Source organism: Emydura macquarii, unplaced genomic scaffold (assembly GCF_026122565.2).
Source record: "Emydura macquarii macquarii isolate MOO-44397 ecotype Brisbane River unplaced genomic scaffold, CSIRO-AGI_Emac_v2 contig_2636, whole genome shotgun sequence".
NCBI classification, from domain to species: Eukaryota; Metazoa; Chordata; order Testudines; family Chelidae; genus Emydura; species Emydura macquarii.
Genome location: NW_027132773.1, coordinates 38,523,509 through 38,546,945, shown reverse-complemented (window position 1 = coordinate 38,546,945; position 23,437 = coordinate 38,523,509). Strand labels below are relative to the sequence as shown.

At 36.2% G+C, this 23,437-nt stretch overlaps 1 protein-coding gene across 3 annotated transcripts in view; it reads right to left on the bottom strand.

The window, feature by feature from the left end:
• ORC5 (origin recognition complex subunit 5) overlaps positions 1–23,437 on the bottom strand; it is a 133,796-nt gene that overhangs the window by 57,396 nt on the left and 52,963 nt on the right. For 2 of the 3 annotated variants that reach the window (XM_067563998.1, XM_067564000.1), the window contains exon 13: positions 16,049–16,159. In XM_067563998.1, the coding sequence (XP_067420099.1) occupies positions 16,049–16,159 (111 nt within the window). Of the gene's footprint in view, positions 1–2,505; positions 2,653–16,048; positions 16,160–23,437 lie in introns of those variants that run through there. The other variant, XM_067563999.1, reaches the window with a different exon arrangement.

Sequence of the window (23,437 nt, the reverse complement as noted above, 5' to 3'; positions counted from 1 at the left end):
CTTGACGTGTGTCAACATTAGAAAATAATTTCTTGATAGCTCCACTGAAAGTACAAGGGTAGATCTTACTAACTTAAACATTAGTAGAACAAATATTTTCTCTCTGATTCAGTATATACAAGAGTTCAAATTAAGGAAAATATATGTCTAATTTTAAATCTTAAAAACAAGTGTTAGGGATTTTTTAAACTGAAAAAATTAAGTTTTTATATTTTTATGAATATATATCACCTTATGCAAATCTGTAATTTAAAATTTGCAATACATAGTTTCTAAAGAAGGCATTTTTATTCATAATATAGAGGAAAGAGTATTGCTCCTGTGGTGAGAGGATGGAGTTAAATCATGAAATATTCAGTTTTAATTAAGATTACTGTATCAAAGGCAAGACTTAATGCAGAATTGAAGTAAGGATCAAGGTTAATGCCTATTCTGTAGAGAATTTACATAAATTATGCCTTCCTACTAAACTATGAAGCGTACTTTGTCAATTTATACCATGTGATCATAAAAATTAGAGCTGGAAAGTATCTAAATCATCTTCTTCCTCTTCCCTCCAATGCAGAATTCTTTACTAAAGTATATTTTTGTCTGTTTTGTCCTGTGTCAATTTAAATGATTCAAGAAGTAGAGTCTTCCACCAAACCTAAAGGGGTAGACTACTACTTCAATAGCTATTGAACTGATTGAAACTTGTTCATAGTGTTAAAAACTAATGTGTCCCTAATTTTTCATTTAATTACTTCTAAACTATTCCTTTCCTGTATTTACAGCCTTCAAAAATATTTGTAGACAGTTATATTGCACCTCTGTAGCATTTTGCCAAAATTTGGGGTTGGGGGTCTGGGAGATCATCTTTCGATCAATACATCAACAAGCACACAGATTGCTATAAGTAATAATTATACATATACATTTCCTTTACTCTTTCTTCTGACTAGAGTCAGTCCCCTTTAGTCCCTAATTTTTGCTGGTTTTCATCACGTTTTTTCCAGTATTACTACTTTCCAAGTATTTCTCACTAATCACTCTATTTCACGTTGTTTTCCCCTACAAAAACTTGCTTGAATTTACCATCTTTGGCCTTCATTAGTTTCACATTGATATGTGATTTTGATAACAAAATAGATGCAAAGCTATCCCTTTCTATTCACACCCCACACACACACACACACACACACAAAAGGGACAGAATCACCTGTATTAAATAGAGCATCTTATTGTAATTTATGAAAAAACATACTAGTGCGAGTTCTTTATAAATCCACGCTATTTATATATCTGGTTGCTATTATTCTCTATGGCCATGAATTTTCCAAAGTGACTAGTTATTCTGGATGCCTTGATTTTTTTTGTTGCTCAACCTGAAATACCTTAGAGGAGTTTGGTTTTCAAAGGGTGGGTGCTTAGTAGTTGGTTTAAATTTTTGAATGTGTTTCACAATTTTACTAGGGAATGAAGACAGATTAACTGGATATTAATTGCAACAATCACTTTTTATTTTGAAACTATCATATTTGCTTTTTTCCCAGTTGTTCGCTACTTTTCCAGTCATCCATGAGTTTCAAAATGATTGAAAATGTTCAATACATTCTGAAGAGATCAGCTAAACTATCTTTGACACTATGATGCTGAACACTATACAAAATCATAATTGCTTCCTGTAAACCAGATGTATAGCTTTAATCACACGGATGAAATCCTGGCCTCAATGAAGTTAGTTTTAGCCACTAAGTAGCACCCTACTTCACAAAAGTCCCACTGATTTAAAATGAGATACTTCTGGCGTAAAGCACTAATCAAAGTGAATAAGGTGAAAACTTCTGGCTCCAGGAAATCAGATCAAAACACATTAGCATGAACATCATCCAAACCTTTATAAATGCTCATCTTCCCCCTGCATTTCTTTGTTTTTCTATCAGCTACTATATTAAGGTATGACCATAGTCTCATAGATAATGTGCTACACAATTAGTTGTCAAATTGTAACTCACTGTTCATGCTTTTGACGTGTGGACCAAATAGCTCTGGGAACTGGTGGTGGTATAAAGTACCTTACATTTATATGTTACATTTGTCCGAAGTCAGATGAGTCTGGTATAATCAAAAGTTCCTATTTCTGATGGCAGCTTAATGTATTTTATTAAATTAGTTTGGTAGTCTCAAAAAGTAGTTTGTGGAGTGTAAGCATCCAAATCACATTAAACAACAACTCATTGTCAGTAACTGATAACCACATTGTTCGTCTCAGCAGAAACCAAAAACTGAAAGGGCATGGAGGCTGAACTCACCTGGTGAGTCTTCTAGACACGAGAAAAATGCAATGTATATATTATTCTGTGATGTCCAGGCTGTATGCATTCCATAAATAAAAAGATTACTTCAATATCCTGAGTTATCAGCCTAGCATCTTTCACAAGCATTACATTCACATAAATTATTAAAAAGCTTCTCTCTATACCATAAGTGTTAACCATCCCTTAGAAACCAAGTCAGGCTAGAAAATAGCTGCTGCAAACAGTCTTCCAGAGCCAAGCGCTCGTGAATAAAGGAGAAAGGCTAAAAAAAGATCATTTTGTAATCACAGTCTTCAGTTTTCTGCCCATGTCCCTTCAGCAATCCTTCAGTCAATCTTTTTGTATTCAATATCATCTATGACAAGTAAAGTGTCACCATTATTATTCAAATTATCCTTTGCCATTCATTTTCATATTTCTTGCTCTGATACCTAGGAAGCAGTATATCAACTTGTCCACTTTATTTAGGTCACAGGAGCCTTGAGTTATACTCATCAGTATCCAATTACTAAACAAGATCAACTAGGCTTTTACTTCTCTGGTGTATCAATTTTTAATCAAATGCTCCAGCTACCATCATTCCCATTAGAAGCAAATTCATCAGAATTTGAATTCACGGCCACTTCAAGAATCTGACATTTTGTTCCAGTGTACAATTTTTTAAAATATGTACACAACACAATTATGAATTTTACATGTACATTCTATTTGCATTACATTGATTACAGTAACTACAATTATTTCTCTTTATATATCCAAATACCCTTTAATATTCAATTTACATTGTCACCATAATCTACCACCACAACTTGCTAGAAATGTCTGCATATACAATAACATCCATACATACAATTTGTATTTAGAATTATACTGCAAGAATACTAATATAGGAAACAAAGAAGTTGAATAATCTAAAGATTAAACACTGAATTATTGCTATTAATCTGCTATTAGCAGTCTATATGTGGATAGCAGCAGGGCAACTGAGATTATCTTCATTCAAGTATTCAAGGTTGCCCCACCAGGTGTTAATGACAAACATCGCCAAATCAGACAGACTGCATTTGCCTTCTGCCCATCTGAACAATCAAAAGCTGCATTAAAACATTGGAGTTTTTATTTAAGCCATTAACTGCACCTAAAAATCATCCGCTATGAACAAAGGTATCAAGGATATTTATTTTTTACTTTCTATGCTTTAAGCAATTAAAAAATGCCTTCCCCTTTATTCATCTATCCATTTCTAATGCACCATTTATATACATAACATTTCCATCTAAGGGACCAGTCGCTCCACCTTTTCCTCATATTATGTTTTGATGTACTGAGATCACTCACAGTATTGTATTCTAGGAGACACTGCGGGGCTTTTCTGCTCCTACCATTATTGAGAGAAGGCCTACTGAGAGAAGAGGTAAGGCTCACACTGTGACCTAAAAGCAGCAAAATTATGGCTCATCCTTCTCCTAGGGATTTCCACAGGAGAAAGGTCTTCTGCCAGCAGCACACTCTCCTCATCTACCAAAGTTTTAGTGCTTGTTGCTGGATTAACCAACAGCAGCTCTCTTAAAAAAGAAGGGTGACACTGGCCAGTCAGCAGTGAAACACAACCCATAGTGTGTCCCTTCCCAAAATACACTGTGCAGCACAAATGGCTAAGTCATCCAGACGTTGAATTCACAAGAGGGAAACAGAACAGGTGGGCAAGACATTCATTTCTCTGATCCTTCAATGGCTTTCACAGGAAACCTGAGGTTTGCGGAGGGCAGCATTAGTTTTTAGCTTACTGAACTATGCTATGCACATCCTTTTAAGTCACCATGTAACTGTATTGCAATACCCTCTACATTTCTCCTCTCCAGCTCTATCCCAATATTCTGTTGCCCCTTTGTTACATATGTGAAATTAGACTGCAAGATCTTAGAGGAGGTTCCTTGTGCAGCAACTATGTACTATGAGATATTCTGCAGTTTTCAACTCTGAAAATCAAATCATCATCATCCTCTGCTCAGACGTGCTGGCCAGCTAATGCAGGACTTTTAATGGACCATCACCACTGTACTGCTTTCAGGACAAGACAATTAAGCTTCACTTTTCTGGATCAAGGTTTAGGTTATGGGAAACCGGGAAGTCGATTGTTTCATAGCCTCATATTTTGTCAGATTTTATATTTTTAAACAAGGTACTATAATTATAATCTTTGACTTCTGTTTACCAAGTATATAAACTTTTGAGAGTGAAATTTACTTTCATTTCCAGCTTCCTATCTTCCAAAATTCCCTCCCCAACATAATATATTTGCTTATTTCCCTGGAAGGAGGACAGCTACATTATTCCAATTCTTACTATTCACCATATATGAAGGGGCATTCTTTTGTCAATAGACTTCATATTTTAAAATCCTGCCTTCCAAATTAACTGTAGTGCAGCTGCTTCTTTTGTCCATGATGTTGTGTCAAGGCCCGCTGTTCCCAATTAAATGAATAGAAAGCAGCAGAGGGTCTTTGGAGGAAGGGGGAGGAGGGTCAAGTAAAAAGTCAGTGGCTAGAACTGTACTTAACAAAGCAGAAATACACTACTCTACAAATATTTAGTCAAGTGATAAAATACATTCTTTAACATCCCATTTTGTTACCCCGTTGCGATAAAGTAAGTTGTATACACAGCATTTAGATGTTTTGGTACTTTATTTTTGACAGCACCCAAAACTGTTATGGGTGCCTCCCAATACCAGTAAGCTAAAAACTAATTTCAAATATGATGCAACAAAGGCAATCAAGTATTCCACTGGTATATATGTACAGAACAGAATAGGAGTGGGGAGGTGTAACAAGACAGTAGGAAAGAGCATGGACAAAAGCCACATCAAAACTATTATGAGAGATATGCTAGTAAAAAAAGAATCTATAACTGTAGCTGAATTTTCCACAAGGAACACTGGATCATATTTTGTGTCTTTGCATCATGGCAGAGAGCAATAGTTACAATTACAAAGCCTTATGGGAATTATATCAGAGAGGAATACAGATTTATAGCTATAAAATCTACCATTAAACCCTTTGATTTAACTAATCCAAGCACAAAAATATCCACTACCTGTCCTAACACTGCCCCAAAATTTATTTCTATGAAAAGGAGAGCATTTTGGAAAAGAATTATGCACAGACACTAAATAGTTAAAAGATATGTTAAAATTGTCACATAGACAGGCTGGTTTTAGATACAAAAGTTAAGAGGTTATGCAGTACTTGCTTAATTAATCTTTGCTCTATTATCAGATAAACCAGATGTACTATTATGTTCTTTGTTCTCATCTACAGAGGGGATGAGCAGATTATTTATCTCTAAACAATAGGAGTTCGTGTACTACAGTGAGGATTTTTTTTAATCTGGGAGACAGTCACTAACAAGCTTCAGCTGGAACCACTTGATGTAAAACAGTGTGAAGTTGTTCCTGGACTAATAAATGATGTTCCTTCCAATAACAAAAATAAACTAATTTCCAAATGCAGTTTTTTTTTCTTTTTAAACACAGTTCTATATTTAACATTGTTAGATACTGATACATTAACAGTATATTGATATAACTTTACTTTTTCATAGATAAGTCTTAATTATGCAAAAGTTCTAAAAAATTATAAGTAACACTGGAGAAAATAAAAATTAAAGAAATCAGTAGTTAATCAGTACACGAAACCTCCTACATGCTGCCCCTGATGCAGTCTCAGGTGATGCCACAGTATGAAAGAATACTTTGTGTTATACTCATAGAGCCACAATATGTGCTACATTTATGAAAGCATATAACGAATATAATGCACTGAAGCAGTTAAGAGCTATTGTCAAGGTTGTTAGCCTAAACATTCATTTGCTTTGAAAGCTCTTATTTTTTGTGTGACTGATGTATCTTTGAAAAGATCAATTACTATACCATAATACTCCAGAAACTGGTACAAAAAACCAATTCCCTATCATAATGTTCATACATTCGTTCTATTCATGTTGCGCCTATGCAAAATTTGCTTACTGGAGTTGAGACACAAAAACTAAACAAGGGAAGACTTTCAAGGTAGGTCAACTTTTAGGGTTAATAACCTTGAGAAAATGGTTAACAATTGAAACAGACTAATTCTCTGTGCTTCCATGTAGATTGTACCAGCGTTACAGCTCTGCCCACTGCATCCTTCTTTCCATCATTTCATAAACTTTTCTTCTGAAAAGCTTTAATTTACAATAATTTCAATCTTTAGGAGAGGGCTGATAAAACAGGTCACATCCTTTTTCTAAACCATGAAATGTTTAGGTAAGCGCAATTGTACAAATGTACTCTCTCGCTGGAAGCTCCTTGCCTAGGGATTGTCTTCATTTAAGTGTACTGTACAGTACTCAGTATATCAGTGTTTAACATGTGATACCGGTGTTTATCGCTCACTTTTGAAAAGTCACATACAAGCCTCAGTATAATGTAAATTTTTGAAAGAATTCAGCTTTCCAGTTAACAAGTTATATCATAAGCAGCAAATAAGGAAGGGTACTAAAAACTCCTTCAGTATATAAGCACAGGCACCACAATAATAAAAAGCAGCAAGATATTAAGGTATACAACTACCTGGAGAGTCAGACAGCATCTTTGTTCCATGAATTTTTGGACAGCCCTGGCACTTGTCTACCTACTAACCAAACCAAGGGTACAGAAATTTACTGCTCTAAATTACTGGAGAGGAATTTTTCTTTTTATTTATCTCTTGAGTAAGGCAATACTTTTATATTTTAGGAAACAAACACAGCACAAATAATATATCTAAAATTAATCACAATACTTTAAAATCTAACTTAGATCATTCAACAAAATATGGCTCAGACTAATTTTTCCCCTAAAGAAAAACTTTTTTACCAATTAAAACTACAGAGCTTATTAGTAACTGCTTCTTCACAGCTTCAATTAAAAATTAAAATATTATTTTGACTGAGATGTGTCAAGTCTTCTTTTTTTTTTTTTATTCACAGCATGCTGAGGCTTGAAGTTCTTTAGTCAGTTATTTCATTCAATGGAAGTATTGCCTGCTCATTTTCTTTAGTGTAACAGCAGTCACTCAAGCTGACATACTCTGTTGAAGTGCTAACCCATACTAACAGTGTGTTCCATTATGCAGTTCCCATTTTTGCTTATATATTTTTGGCAGATTTGTCTAATGATCAAGAAAAGTTATAAGAAATTATGAGAAAATAAAAAAGGGGGGAATACCTGATTTACTGCCTTCCTTTCCTCCTCATTTCCTAAAAGCCCTCATACTTTATTAGTGCATACACATGTACAAGGAAAGTGGATAGTGGTGACCAAGTGCAATAGTACAGATATACATATTTAGTGGGGAATGGTTTCTTGGGTACACCTGCCAAGAGTAAGAGGACTGTCCTCCTAACAACTTAGTTCTCATGAGCACCAAGCAACCATGCAGCTTCTTCTCAACCACCAGGTTGCAGTCATAGCCAGGACTCTGATGCAAAAATGACAGATTCCCTGACTCTAAGGAAGCCAATTAGCACAACATATCTAAATCCACCGCCATTCGCCACCCACCCCAGCAGCCTCAGATGTAGGGAGGTTTTGTTTGGGCCAGCAGGGGAAAGAAAACCCTTAGTCTCTTTAAGAATTGCACCCTCCTCCTCCTCCTCGTGAGCACTCAGCTTCCTCATGGGCTTCAGGAGAGGATCTCTGTGATTGACTGGTGGACAGAAAAGTGCAACATAAACCTACTGGCTCCTGTGCAACCCAAGGAGAACACATATATAAGCCCTTTTCCCTGACTGGGATGCCATTCTGTCCTGGGAAGAAAAACCTACTCCACTGGGATTAGAGAAGGATGGGTCTTTTTGAACTTTGATCTGGACTTCATGCTAATCACCCTTTTGGTGCTATGAAGGAATTTTTCCCTGACTGCCAGACTATCCTGGGTGTTGTGGGTTTGTTTGGTTTTTTACCTTCCTCAAAGCTGTCCAGGGATTTGGACTGTAAAATTCATTTTGTCACAACTTGGCAGATACCTAATGGGTCTTGTTTCCTGAAACTGGAATTGGGGGCAAAATAGCAGAATATCTTCTAAAAGGTGGGGAATATGGTTAGGACTCCTAATATCTGGTACAGCAAGGAGGCAACGCTCTCTTTCCCCACCCCTTAACCCTCATACCAGGGGAAGACAATGGAATCTAGCAACAGTGCTGGGATCAGTTTAACAGGGTATGGGGTTAATGGTAGCCCTCTACCAGGTGGTACGAATTACAAAGTGGGTATGACCCTACACTGGATGAGTTATTTCAGTATAATTCCCAGATGCATTACTTAATTAAGCTGTGGCCTAATTAAACCACATTCCTGGTATCTTGTCTGTCTTCCTGCAGCGTTGAGACAAATAGATTTTTGTTTAAATACATTAACCCTAAATAGCTGCAAATAGATATAAATCCTGGTTTAGCCCAGTTCAACTTTTACTTGGAGGACCTGTGATTTGATTATGCTCACAAAGAGTGAATGTCATCTTTGTATTTAAATCTAGGATTTTTATGGTCACAAAAGGGCTGAGAACTGCAAGATCGCCTATTTAGCTATATCCCAGCAGCAATAGCAGGTGGAAACATTCAAGGCAAAATAAACTGTTATGAATTAAAACTGAGGAACATCAGTCTTAACTTTTATAATCATCTCACTTCTGAAAGCAATGTTTCATCCTCAGTGTCAAATTAACACTTTTCTATACATTGTGTAAAAAAAATTCCTCAAATGTGTCCAGTCCCTCTTTCACACACGCCAGCTAGAAATAGTATATCATTTTGAGGGCAACTGCAGTAAAATATTTCCTGACTGGAAAAAAGTTACTGATATTGTCATAGAATGTCCAAATCTGTAAGCATGATCTACATAATTATCTCTGGAGTGGATTTTAAATGTCTAGGAGCTTACAAACTATTTCTGACATCCAGTAAGAAAACAAGAAACCTCATTTCTATAGGAAGTAATCTCTACTGAAAATCAGAATCATCTCAAGGTTCTGGACACAAGTCAGTTGAGACCAAGATGCAGCAGGACAATCAACCCCACCCCCAAACACATTTTCCAAGTTTACAACAAATATTCCAGCATTTTAGTACTGACTCTGCCTTACGCTAGGGGAGGGCTGGGGGCAAGAGGGGAGGTGTTGACAAGCAAGATCTTACTGTTCCCTCGTTGAGAAGAGCCCTTCCAAACAAGGGAAAAAAGGAATATTTTTTTAAAAATCAAGTTGGCTCTGTCTTTTTAAACTAATTTTAAAAACCCAGAAACCATTGAGGACTGTCTATAAATAGAAGAGTAGACCTTAACTTATGCTTTTAAACTCGTTTTCAAAAAATTAAGGTTTCTCTGCTTCTTGGTAAGACCCTTTGGGGAAAAGCGATCACCATCATCTTCACGTATGCCCCATCCTCCCTGTCTGTGAGAACGACTGCATGTTCCCTTTTAATTTTCAACTTCACTTTTGCTGTTACTGTTACACTCAGATGGTCTGGAGTAAAACATGCACATGAGCAATCTCCAGAGCAGTGCACGAACATAATGTCATCATGCTAGAACATGAGAAAGGAATTGATCAACAAAAAAGATTGAAGCTGAATATACACCGAGTATTGTTAAATGAATAAGAGAAAAACTAAATATTACATATAATGTTTTTTTTATTTACAAAATCAATCTGAGCTGTTAAAAACGTGATTTTTAAAAGCTGACTGTCCCTTTAAGACTGTATTGAACAACTGACCTTGTAATACAACAACATACAAATCTCCTCCTACACCTGATTTGGTAAGTGAGACTGCGCACTCTACCTTTAGTCTCCTGGCAGAGGGTTAGTACCTAGCTGACCTATTCAGAGGAACGGGCAACAAGCATGATCCTTCCAGTCTGGATAGCAGATGCCACACTTTATCATCATGAAAAACAGAGGGACAGAATATAAGCAAAATCACCAGATATTCTTCAGAGAATAAAAAGATTTATTTAAATTATCCTTTTAAGCTGCTGGGGTCAGGGATTGAGTCTTTTAGTAAATTGTGTGCAAATTGCCACATAAACCTACAGTGCTATGTAAATAATTAATATATAAAAAATAAGTTATTCCCAAATCCCAGTCCATTTGAGGCAATTGAGAAAATAGAACAAGGGGATAATCTGTCATATTTTTTATTTTTAAGCAAACAATGTCCCTTTGGCTTCCTCCCGCTCAAAGCATGTTAAATATGCTGTTTATTTTTTTGGATGGAGTCACATTAAATTAGCATTTAGCATATCAGTCTTTAAGTGGGACAACTGTAAATATGAAATATATCCATAGTCGAAGTTAAAAGACTCAAACTCCAGGGCCAGTTTCACTTGGAATTACATCCATTGCTTTGCCATATTAAGAAAGCTCCCTCCCATACACGTGAATCCCAGACAATGCCATATATATAATTACAGTTTGCACTCATTTTATGAGTAATGGCTGTGGTAGGCCTGTGGAAATTCAGTTGCTTTTTCTGGTATTAATAAAACACCAGAAACACTAAATAAGTCAGCCACAAAAAACTTTTTATATTTCAAGATTCTGACTTATGAAACGGTTGACACCACAAAAACAAAAACAGAAAATATCTGGAAACGGAGGAAAGATACAGGGTTTCTGCAGAGCTCTAGTTTTCTAATACTACTCCAATCAAAAATATATTCATAGTATACATATATACATAATTCATATTTTGAATTTAACCCAAATGGAGAGACAGTAGACATCTTCACTTTTGGATCTAAATAAACAGCAAACACCTTTCAAATTACCCAGCATAGTTTATTCTACTATACTATGAGATAGCATAAAGAGAAAACACAAATAAAACCCAATCCGACATTTATAAAATAAATGAAGTCATTTATTCCAGTCATTTTTCAAGTATAAACACTTTAAAATTATGGTGCATAAAAGGGTATACACCTCTCCATTTATACACCTGTTTTCTTGTTCTAGTAAGTTTTTGTTACAATTATTATTTGTACAAGGAAGTGCTCACAGATCCATTTGTGCTCTTTTACCATGGTATACCCTATTTTGCTAGTGCCGTAATTTACACACAGTAAAAGACTGCCCCCACACCAAATCGTTTAATCTTAGGACAGTGACTTCAATAGGCCTATTGATATGCTTAAATTAAATGTGTGCCTACGAACTTGCAGAATCAGGGCCTAAATTAAGGCATGACACACTAAGTGGATGTAACAAACAATCAGAAGGGAGGGGAGCATAAGATTAGAAAGATGCCAAGAGTGACTAGATCACATGTCTGTATAAACTAGCTACATGCAGAATTTGTAGGGAGTTTTCGTTTAGTAAGAGAACAAAAATATGTTTTTATAATAGCAATCCCTGCTGGCTAGCCAATACTCGGTCACAATTTATTTTAGGCATCATGGTAGAAACAAGTTTTAAAGAGGTATTTGGAGGACTACAGTGTAATGGTTTTACAGATTTGTTCAGGGAAGGCGTTCCATATATAAAAGGTGGCATAGTACAAACCACATAGAAATTTGTGGGAGAAGAGGACAAATAGGAGACGGACGTTAGCATCATTTGCCATCTTTTAGAACTTATATAAAATAGAAAATTGACTGTCTAGGTAATGAAACTAGCAGCATTATTTTGAATGGGTCTAAGGGGAGTGTGAGCACACGTGTGAGGAGTACGTATCCAAGACTTGGGAGGTGAAGATTACAACAGACAACACAGGAGATAAAGCCTGGATGAGAGTATTTAAATTTGTTTTGTTTTTGTATGGTGGGTGGGTGGGAGGGAGGGAGGGAGGGAGAGAAATCTTATGTAAATTCATAAGTAAAGTTTTATTAATATCTATCAAGCTTTAAGTAGTGAACAAGAAAATACAATAATCTTCAACAGTTCTCTCTCTAAAATGCTGCACAATTAAAACCAAATTCTCATCCCTCATGCAAAGTCAAAATTAAATGGACTCTCAGAATCTTCTTCCTAATGGGCATGGAGCAACTAGAAGCTTCTCTTCAGCAACCAAACTGTAGTAATAGTACATGTCCTACTTTGAGGCTTTGGCTAGTGGACTCATGTATACACTCAGATCCAGGTATACACACTAGCTTCACCACAGTATTCCCATACAGCTGTCATAAAGATGTGCTATAAAACTGTGCTCAGTGGTGTGTAGAAGATGGAATCCCCTAGAGCTTCTATTCAATCTCACCAGCAAATCATGGTGGTTCCACTGCTTTTAGGGCCTTGTGTAATTGTAGGATTTATTCCTGTTTTTTATTATAAAAATAACATTTGTTTTCAAAGTTGATTTGTCAAATGCCCAACCCAACAGGATCAACTGTATTTATGTATGTTCACCCAGGTATAGAAAGTAATATTCAGTGATTATGGAAGACAAATATCAAATCTTCGGATAGATAGAAACGCATCTAAAGAACAATAATGAAGAATATCCTCTATAGTAGCATGTTTTCTCACTCGAACTTCACAGTGGTTTAGGAGACTATCTTCTATCTGCCCTTTTTCCCCTTAAGTTCAAGAAATGTTGATTGATGCCTTGTCAAAAAATGAATTCAATGACACAAAAGCAACATATAGGAAACATTTTAAAACTATATAAAATATATTAGTCTTTCCATTTCCAGTAATGTCTTATCTCTGGCTAATTAGAACAATCTACGTGAAAAAATAAACATTTAGGATGAAAGAAAAAGATCATTCAAAACCTTTCAAATGAATAGAACGCCTACACATGCACATACACAGAATAATAGAAATGAGGAAAAATTACTTTAATTCTCCTCAAATACATTAGATATGTCTCCACAGATGTGTGAAACTATTTAAAAACACAGTACTAAAGCCAAAATCAGTTTCAACATTTAAAGTGGTAATTAAGACAAATTTCATTTGAGAGAAGTTTGATTTGCCGCAAGTCTATGCTAATAAGTGAGGAAATGAAAAGAAAATGAATGGGCCAAATCATTCCCTTTACTGATTAGGATTCAGTAAGGTTACTGAAACCTTACTAATTCCAGTGGAGATACACCAGAAAAAATTTAGTCCCATACATCTCGCCAACTATAAAGTTCAATCTTGTACAAAAGGAACACGTTAACTTTTTACGTGAGTAAAAGGAAGGCCCATTTATTAAGGGCTATGACTAACATTAAAAGACAAAACCTAGATGAATCTTCGAAATTACACCTTGAAGGTCTATATGGTAAAAAAACTAAATTAGATTTAATAAATCTTAGTATTAAACAGAAAATTAAAAATCTGTTATGTCTATTCATTATTTATTGATGGACTCACTTTGAAAAGTTTATGAGTAGAATTTCTGCATGGATAGAAATCTGGCACAGAAATGAGAGACTCAGGATATTGTCAGTGGCATACTCTAGATCTTACAGCTGCCTTTACTAGTGATTGATATTTTCTGTTGCAATTTAATAAACTTTAAAGCTGAGATGGGCTCGTGTTTTTGAAAATTCAAGGCAAGACTGTACTTAAATATAACAAGTGGCTCTAATATAGAGCTTTTCCCTCTGTGGATCACAAAGCAGATAAAAACATACTGTTGAACCAAATAAAAGGCAAATATGGCTTTGATAAACATTGTTAAACAGTGTACAGTACAGATTATTTACACATAGCTTCTCGTTTGCAAATTCCACTACATTTTATATACCCAGAGTAGCAAAACAGCCAGATTTTGTAAGAATGTACAATTCTCAAGACTTGATTTTAATTTGAGAAAACCTTTAATGAGAAAAGGCTTACAATGTGATTAGTGAAATATCAAAATTGTTTTATAAATCCTTAAAACAATAAAAACTTGTTTAATCTTTTAAAACCGTAATTTAAGATATTTACTTTATATTCTGTTACAAACTTTTTATATTATTCCAGTTAGATTTTTCTTTAATTTTCAATTAAATAAAAAAAAACTTGATGTAAGAAAAGATGTTATCACAAAGAGTGAAAATTGATAAAATACAAAGTCAATGTTTATCTTAGCTAGACTTTTTTGCTCTAACTTGGTTGTTGGATTTTTATTACAACCTTGTTACTTATTGGAGTTTTGTAAAGTTTAATCTACATATATTTAAGAGAAAACTGTAACTATTAAATATATAATTTGACCACAATGCCATCTAGTGTACATCTTAAATTAGCATGATGTGTTTGTTTTTTAAATGTTTATCCTGTAACATCCCACAAAGAGCTAAGGAGGAAAATACACAATACACAAACTGTATGTCTGATATTGAAGAAGTTTATATGATTGCAGGGAACTGGTTGGATATCTTAAGAGTTCATTACCTAACACTGAGGTTTTCAGGGGTTTTTTAGATTGTAAAAATCTAAATATAATTAAACATATTAGAACTTCTTCTCTGGGAGATGCAGCCCTGGATCTATCTGATACATGAAAAGCACAGGGAAAACCAGTTTTTGAAAGCAAACATAAGAAGCAATTTAGGAGAAAAAGAGGAAAGCAGGAAAATATTAGAGGCTTATAGTGATCCATGACACTATGTACTTCAAAATAGCACCCTGGAACTCCCATATGCACGACTGTGACACAATTATGATATGTTTTACACAAAGTATGCCTTGTGAGGTATTTTAAAAGTCTTGATGCACTAACATTAATATCCTATTGGATTACATGTGCTATCATGTGAAGTTATGAAGTATTGCAATATGTGTTACTGAAGTACCTTGTGAAGTAGGGAGATGGCCACAGCCAACCTTCCAATTGCAACAAACGACCAGCTGGAGGGCCCATTAAAGGGAATAGTCTCCCAAAAGCCATCCCAAAGACTTCTCAGAGAGAACACATAGGCAATGGAGACTACCTGACCAATGGAGGCTGCCTAACTCCCATGTCACAGCAAGGATCTTTCTAACAAGCTGGAAGAAGGAATAAATAGAGACAGTGACATCATCACTTGGCTTCTCTCCCCCCCACCTCAATACCTGGAAGAACATCTGGAAGACTTTGAACTGGGGAAAGGTGGTCCCAGACTGGAAGGTAGTCCCAGCCTATGCATTAAGGAAACTGTAGGTTTGTTTCTGTTGACCAAATACTGTAGTTATGCTGCCATCTAGTGAAATGTCATTTAATGACGTATTTAGGATTTTATATAGGTAGCTAAAAACAGGTACTTTAAAGAGAGTATTTGAGAAAGATAATCAATAAGGTCCCATCAAAAAGGCATCCAAAATATGCATATCATAACCAACTTCTCTTATGATCTTTCCCTGCTGGAACCCATACCCTTTTCCTGTACCTTAGGTTGACTATTATCCCATTGCTATAATACAGTAAAGAATACCTTCATTTTGGTCATGATCCTCCAAACACTTATGTATGTGCTTAACTTTAAGCATGCAAGTAATCTGACTTCAATTGGGTTCATGCTGGCACAGATACCCATCTATACAGGTCACATTTCAGAATCCAAGCCAAAGTTAGCAATTAAAATGTTTCAGAATATTATGGAGATACAATTTCTTATTCACAACTGAAGAAAAAAATTAACCAGAATCTTAGGTTTAAATTAATGACATGTAGTTAATTTCTCATTATATGATAGAAAGCACTTTTTACCAGAGGATTAAATATATTACAAACTCAAAACACCTAAAGTTTAAAAATACAAGTAAATCTGTACTCACCTGGGAAAATATATTTGCAGTTGGAGCTACTTTGTTGTCCACAATACTGTATAATATTGCTAACAATCTGTCCAGAGGGAATGGCTTTGGCCCAAGGAGGTGATTACTGGTCTGTAATAGAGAGAGACGGCATTCAATTAAATGGATTTTTCTGGAGCACAACACCATAGGATCTTATTTATTTATTATATCTTTTAGTCTCTAGGTGGCAATTTATTTACAGTATCCCTTTTTAAAGGCTCACATACACCTTATGGAAAACAGTATTCACAATATATATATAATACACAATATATACACAGCTCTGGATTTATACAAACAGAGCTCCATTTAACTTGGTAGGTGTCCAACCTGCTTTATTCATAATTAGGAACACATTTGGGATGTGACAAAACATTTTGCCAAATCTACAGAAATAAAGATAAAAAAGAACTATTAAATTATTTAGTCCAACCTAAGAACAGAAATTGGCAGACTACGTTTGATGGCATTCTGGACTTATAAACAGCTTTATTTTATTATTTATTAGTGTCATCATGTTAAGCTCTTTAACAGTGAATGGTTCCTGGTTATAGCTAACATTGCAAAGGGAGAGAGGGGGAAATCTATGTTCTTACAGGTCTTCAGTTTCCTATTAGTCATAAAAAGCCCACTTTATTTAGGGCTCAACTGTGTTATGTTTACCCAGATTCAGCAGTGACAAGGGATTAGTCAGGGAGAAAGATACAACCTCACTAAGGGTAGCAAAATTGAGCCCTAAGCAATATGTCAGATTTAGCCCAATTAAGAACTGTTTTAACAAGAGCTTCTGTACCTGCTTCTTAGTCTTCACTTATAACAATCATAAAATACCACCAGTCACACAGAACACCGACTTTACGAGAGTAACAGGACATCTAAAATTTTAAAAATCCTGGTTTCTAGCAAGATGTTTACAAACAAACAAAAAAGGGGGAGAGAAAGACGGAAAGGAAAGATACAGAAAACAAGCATTGTCTCCAGCAAAATAATTATATAGAATCACTTAGTGTGGCTGGAATAAATTAATTTGACATCTATATCATAACAGCACTTGCACTTTGAGCAATCCTCCTAACACTTCCCCAAACAAGAGAACATTTTAAAGATGAGGAAAAGTGGGGTAAGTGATTTGGCTCCAGAGAGAATCAGTGTCAGAGCCAGAATTAGAGCTCAGGAATTCCTAGCTTTACATCTAATCTCTCAAACTATTGCAATGACATTCTTTTAGTTTAGGATGCCATTAGAATAACCTGATGGAATTGTTTCTTTTTAATGCACTGCAGAGGTCACCTATTTCCCTATTACAGGCCTGTCTGACCTTTTCATGGGTTTGAATAAAGTCAGCAACATCACCTTTACTTTAACTCCTTTTAATAAAGAAAAACATCATCTGTAGTCAGAGGAGCTTTGTAATTGCTTGCCTTATGTTGCATGTAAAGCTTTCAAGTTCTCCTGGGGAGTAGGATTAACTGGAATTTGGAAACAAAGCAGCTTTCCTGAGTACAATGCTGAAATCAGCTATAAAGTTCTGCTCTGAGACTAACTCCTAGAAACTATAATAATACAGGATTTTCTAAAATTAGGAATACACCCAAGAACCTGTAATACTCTCTAAATTTCTGAATGGAAATAAGAATTAGGGTCACGTCCAATGGTGAGGTTAGTAACCACATCTGTGTGAAAATAGCCATTTAGACATCTAGCTTTTTGTACAACCAATACAATTTTATTCATTCACAGAGCCCGTATTTGCACACAATCACTAAACACTAATTAATCATTTACAGTAGTGAGTAGTAGCTTTCACATTTACTATAGTTAGAATGAGAAACTAGTGAATTTAACACTGAAGACTGAAAAATAAGATGTTAATCAGGTTTGTTTTGGTGTTTTTTTTAAAAGAAAACTATGTTTATCAGATGCTATGCCTACCTTCTAGAAGTTTCTAGAGTCTAACCAAAGTCCTAGTAGTCCACAACTCCACCCACTTTCCTCTTTAACTTCCAATGACAAAGGATTTCATCCAGCAGCCAGCCCCATTCTGATCAACAATTGTTCCACCCCTTTCCTTTCTCCTGTAAGCTTCTACACAGTTCTAGTTTTTCTTGTTTCCATTTAGGCACAACAAAAACCTTGACATTTTTCACAACCCTGTCCCTCCAAAACTAGAATGTCTGAACCCGCATTCCTCTTATAAAAGTCATAGAGGATTTGTGACTACTGATTTGAGTGATTCAAGCCTTGTTTAATCTTAATCTCTGACACTTCCTTCGTGCTGGATAAATCACAGTAAGAAGCATTACCACTCTGCTTTCAAATCTCCAAGGAACCACACCATTTTGTTAAGAAAGCTAGAAATGGGAACAGATCAGTTTATTATTTCACACAGGAAATATCTGACACTATTTTTGCTTTCACACAGCAGATCAGTTTCCCAGGACCCTTTATAAGGAGTTAAAAGTAACTTCAGACTATGATTGTGTTACAATCATCAGAACACTAAATTTACTCAATTTCATGTTTGGAAAGCATTCTTGTTGCTCATATCACAAAGCATTTTATTATTAAATTACATGAAGTAACAAATACTTAAGATGTACCAGACAAGTGTGGCATACATTTTGATTGGCTTCAGCGTGGATGTTTTAGGCATTGCATACTATTATAATAAGCCATACTGACGTCAATATGAAGAACTAAGGTATAAATTCCTCATCATCAATATAAATTAATTAAAATGTCTAAAATAACCAACTTTACAAAAAGACAAACACTTGTTCATAAGGCAAAATCAGCAACTATTTACAAAATGCAGTCAGTGTTGCTAATGTTATTCAGATTATTTATGGCATAAATTATCAAAGGTCTGATATAGGAAACATTCGTTTCTTTTTAAGTCTGTATTTCACTCTAAGCTTTGACATTCAACTTCACTTTTTGTAGCATTCATCAATTTATTTTTACTGCTAGCACAGTTGGGATTAAGAAGGATTTCAAAACGAAAGTTTGTTTTTAAATCATTTTGGGAAAGAACATAACTTAAATCAAACCATAAGCAGTTTTGTAGTGCTAGTTATTAAAATATGACCATTCATCTCCTCTGCAAGGTAAAAGGCATTTCCAATTGATATAACTCTAAGAATCCAGGAGATGTTGCCAATGTTACCTCTCAGATAGACTATTTTATGATAAACAATGTGAAAAATATATGGATTATCAAAAGTATCATATGATCAAAAGATCTCATATATATTTATATAAAAATCTGCTTAATTTTAGTGTAATTCCTTCATCCAGGTGCATGGATGCTATAAAAAGTTACTGACATATAGCTGCCTAGTTCCTCCTACCCCCCTAGTTATAAAATTATGTTTGTTTTTCTGATTGTCAAAATGTCTTAGTATAATTTTTCAGTAAATATATGGTGCGCACGCACGCACGCACAGGGGTTCCTTAATTAGCTTACAGCAATTATGAGCCAGAGCACAAATATCTGCATAACCACTGTACAGCTACTTCTCAAGTGTACTGGGAGTTCACAAGTCTTTCTACTCTGACTCCCATACTCAGAAGTTTCAGACTATTTGCTAGAAACAGTACCTTGTGGAAAACATCTATAATTTAATTGGGATAAGATCATTTCAAAAGAATTTCAAAAGCAGTTTATAGGAATCTTTAGCAGAAACAATTTCATTCCCAAAAGCATAGTTTGGAAATTTTCAGTTCTCATTTCTGTAAGACTTTTGCACAAGGAGCTAAGCACAAAAACTCCAATACATTATATATGAAATAGCTTTAAAAAAAAAAATCTGAAAACTTCTAGAAGGGAAAGTGTCTTCTATAAGTTTTAAAACTCTTCTGATTTTTTGCTCTAATTTTAAAGTTCTTCTGATTTTGCTCTTTCCCAACTTTCTTCACAACTATACCCTCCACTTTCTTCCTTGAAAAGCTTCCTACACATCAACTAAGGCTTTTCTCCCAGTTGCCAGGACTTTTATTTACATTCTGCATTTTAGTGAAAAAGATTCACATCCTCTTGTTTGTTTAGAAAGATGGACGCAGTACTTCCAGTGGCTTATGAATTAGCAGAACCCACAGGTAGAGACTGAGGAAACAGATGGAAGCCAAAATGTGATACAATGTATCAAGATGGAAGAAGTAAAGAGGGTGATACAAGAGATGAAGAATAATAAGGCTGTTGGGACAGATGAAATCCCAGTTGAAGTGTGGAAGTATCTTGGCGACATTGGGGCTGAAGTACTGTGTCAGGTGTTTAATAGTATTATGGTCACTGAAAGAATGCCTGAATCTTGGAGAGAAAGTATACTAGTACCGATATATAAAGGAAAAGGAGATATACTGGAATGTAAGGACTACCGTGGAATCAAGCTTTTACCTCACACATTTAACATATGGGAGAGAATGATAGACAAAAGGCTACGAAATGAAGTGGAAATTGATCAGTGTCAGTTTGGATTTATGCCAGGCCGAAGCACAATGGATGCTATCTTTGCACTAAGAATGACAATGGAGAAGCACCGAGAAGGACAAAGGGATTTGAGAATGATGTTAATAGATATCGAAAAGGCCTATGACCAGGTGCCAAGAGAGGAAGTGTGGAGATGTGCAAGAAAGCGAGGGGTTCCTGAGAAGTACATCAGATTGATTCAATATGTACTCTGAAACCAAGACTTCGGTAAGATGCTCAGCAGGAAGAGGGAAGAACTTTGAAGTAAAAGTGGGACTGCACCAAGGATCTGCCTTGAGTCCATTCCTATTTCTGATAGTAATGGATGTGGTTACCGAGGGTGAGAGAAATGATCCCCCGTGGACTATGCTTTTTGCTGATGACATTGTGCTGTGTGGAGGTTCAAAAGAAAACATGGAGGAAAAACTAGAATGTTGGAGAAAAGTACTAGAGGACAGAAGAATGAGGATCAGCAAAACAAAGACCCAATTGCTGAACTGTAAATTTAGTGGAACTCATAGGGAATGGGAGGCACCAGTGAAAATTGAAGGAGGAGAAATCAAACAGGTATAAAGCTTCAAGTACCTTGGATCTATGGTACAAGAGGATGGTGGCATGGGTGCAGAAATAAAGCAAAAAGTATAATCAGCATGGAACAACTGGAGAAAATGTAGAGGTGTGCTTTGCGACAGGAAAATACCAGTTAAACTGAAAGGAAAGATATATAAAACTGTTGTGCGACCAGCACTAACATATGGTGCAGAAACGTGGGCAACAACGTTAAAAGAGGGGACTAGACTGAATGTGAATGAAATGAGGATGTTGCAATGGATTTGTGGTGTAACAAATACATTCGAGGGACTTTGAAAGTGAAAGAGGTAGCAAAAAAGTTGAAGAAGAGATTGAGATGGTATGGACATGTAATGCGAAGAGATGAGGACCATGTGACGAGAAGAGTGTTGGAAATGGAGCCCCCTGGACCATGGAAGAGAGGAAGGCCAAAGACCCATTGGAAGGATGTGCTGAAGAGAGACATAGAAAGTGTTGGACTTAAGATAGAAGTTACACAAGATTGTATCGGATGGAGAAGGACCATAATGAACCTTTTTGGGGACCCTGCTTAGTGCGGGAAAAGCTGTAAGAAGAAGAAGAATCCTCTTGTTTGTTTATTTGACTAGACTCTCCTGCCACAACTTTACACCGCATCACAAAATCTGATCAATGTACCCAAGCTTTAAGATTTCTTGAAGGGCAGTAACAGCCTCAAGTATTCAAAAAAAAAAAAAAAGAGAGAACAGAAGCTCAACAAGGACCCATCAGGTTTAGGCCTACCTCATTTCTTTAGGTGGAAAAGGGAATGGGTTCTTAATCTAACCTGACTAGGGATGTCATGATCTCACCATGCTGCTATATAGTTCTCTTTTCTGAGCCAACCAACACATTTGAATGCCCTCAGCTGACAAACAGAGGGGGCATTTTAAATTGGAAGCCAGAAATCCTGACACAACAGGAGTCTATCACACAAGAACTGGATCAGAGGTATAGCACCAAAGGTCAACAGAAAAAACAGTCTCAAAGACAACACTTGACATACTTGAACATACAAAGTATGCTCAGGGAGATGTTGCAGTTGCAGCTCTACCTGGCAGAACTCTCAGTCAGATCTGTCAGTGAATTGGGTCAACAATGCAAGACAGGCCCCAAGGATTCTCTGGCTAATGGCATTATGATGCCATCAGTGATCTAGAACAGGGTATGTCTTATAAGGAGAAGAGAGAGGTTTGCTTCTTCTAGTAAAAAAATTATGGCCTAACAAACTGAATAAAGAATTAGGAATCAAGAGCTCCTTAATTTTTAGCCTGGCTGTGCCCCGACTCGTAAATGCCCTTAAATAAGCCACTTAAATGCCCTTAAATGGCTAAATTCTTTGCTGGTGTAAACTAGCACAGCTCAAAGGCAGTCAGTGAACCTTCACCAGCTTACATCAGAGATTCGGCCTTTTATCTTAGGGTCTCACTTTCCCCACATGGGGAAAGGGGGGCGGGGAAGGGAACACTTTACCGGGGCCCAGGGGCACTGGGGGGCCCGGCCCAGGCTGCAACCCTCATGGAAATGTGTGTGGGAGGGGCCCATGTTACAAGTTTGTACTGGGCCTGAAAAAGTTATGCTTGGGCCCTGTCCTCACCTGTAAAATGGGAATACCTACCAGACAATGTTTACATCTGTTTACATGACAAAGTTAAGGAACAGTAACCTGTAAAATTTAAGTGAGACACAGGATACTGCAATTGCTCTGGAGACCCACAGCTCATGAAATACAGATTAAACCCTCGGAAACACTTCTCAGATTCTTGTATGGAATTATTTCAATACCCAGAGGCTGGAGTTTAGTGTCAATGGAAGACATTCAATTTTCAACATACAGTAAAGGTGTTTTCTCAATTCTAATAAATGGAACTGAGCAGAATACTTTTAGGAGCTCCAATCAGGGATTCTAATTAAAATTAATCTTAGGCCTGGTCTACACTGTCACGCTGGCTCGATGTGAGATACGCTAGTTACATTATGTAATTAGCGTATCTCACGTTGACACACTTACGTCTACTGAGTGTGGTGTTTTCCCGACGCTACATCAATGGGAGAGGTTCTCCTGTTGACACTACCTTCTGTTTTTCGGGGAAGTAGGCTAATTCAGTCTACAGGAAAGCACTCCCATTGACTGAGCAGGTCTACACAGACTCACTCAATCGATGCTCCTGCTCACAGCAGTGTAGACATGCCCTTTCTTTGAAGCTGAATATTTCAAGGATGTAGCTTGAATCCAGGAATTAGATCATTCAAGTCTTTAGGAGCAACTTCCTACACCAGCAAAGCAAGAGTAGTAGTCTGACTCAAGGCTG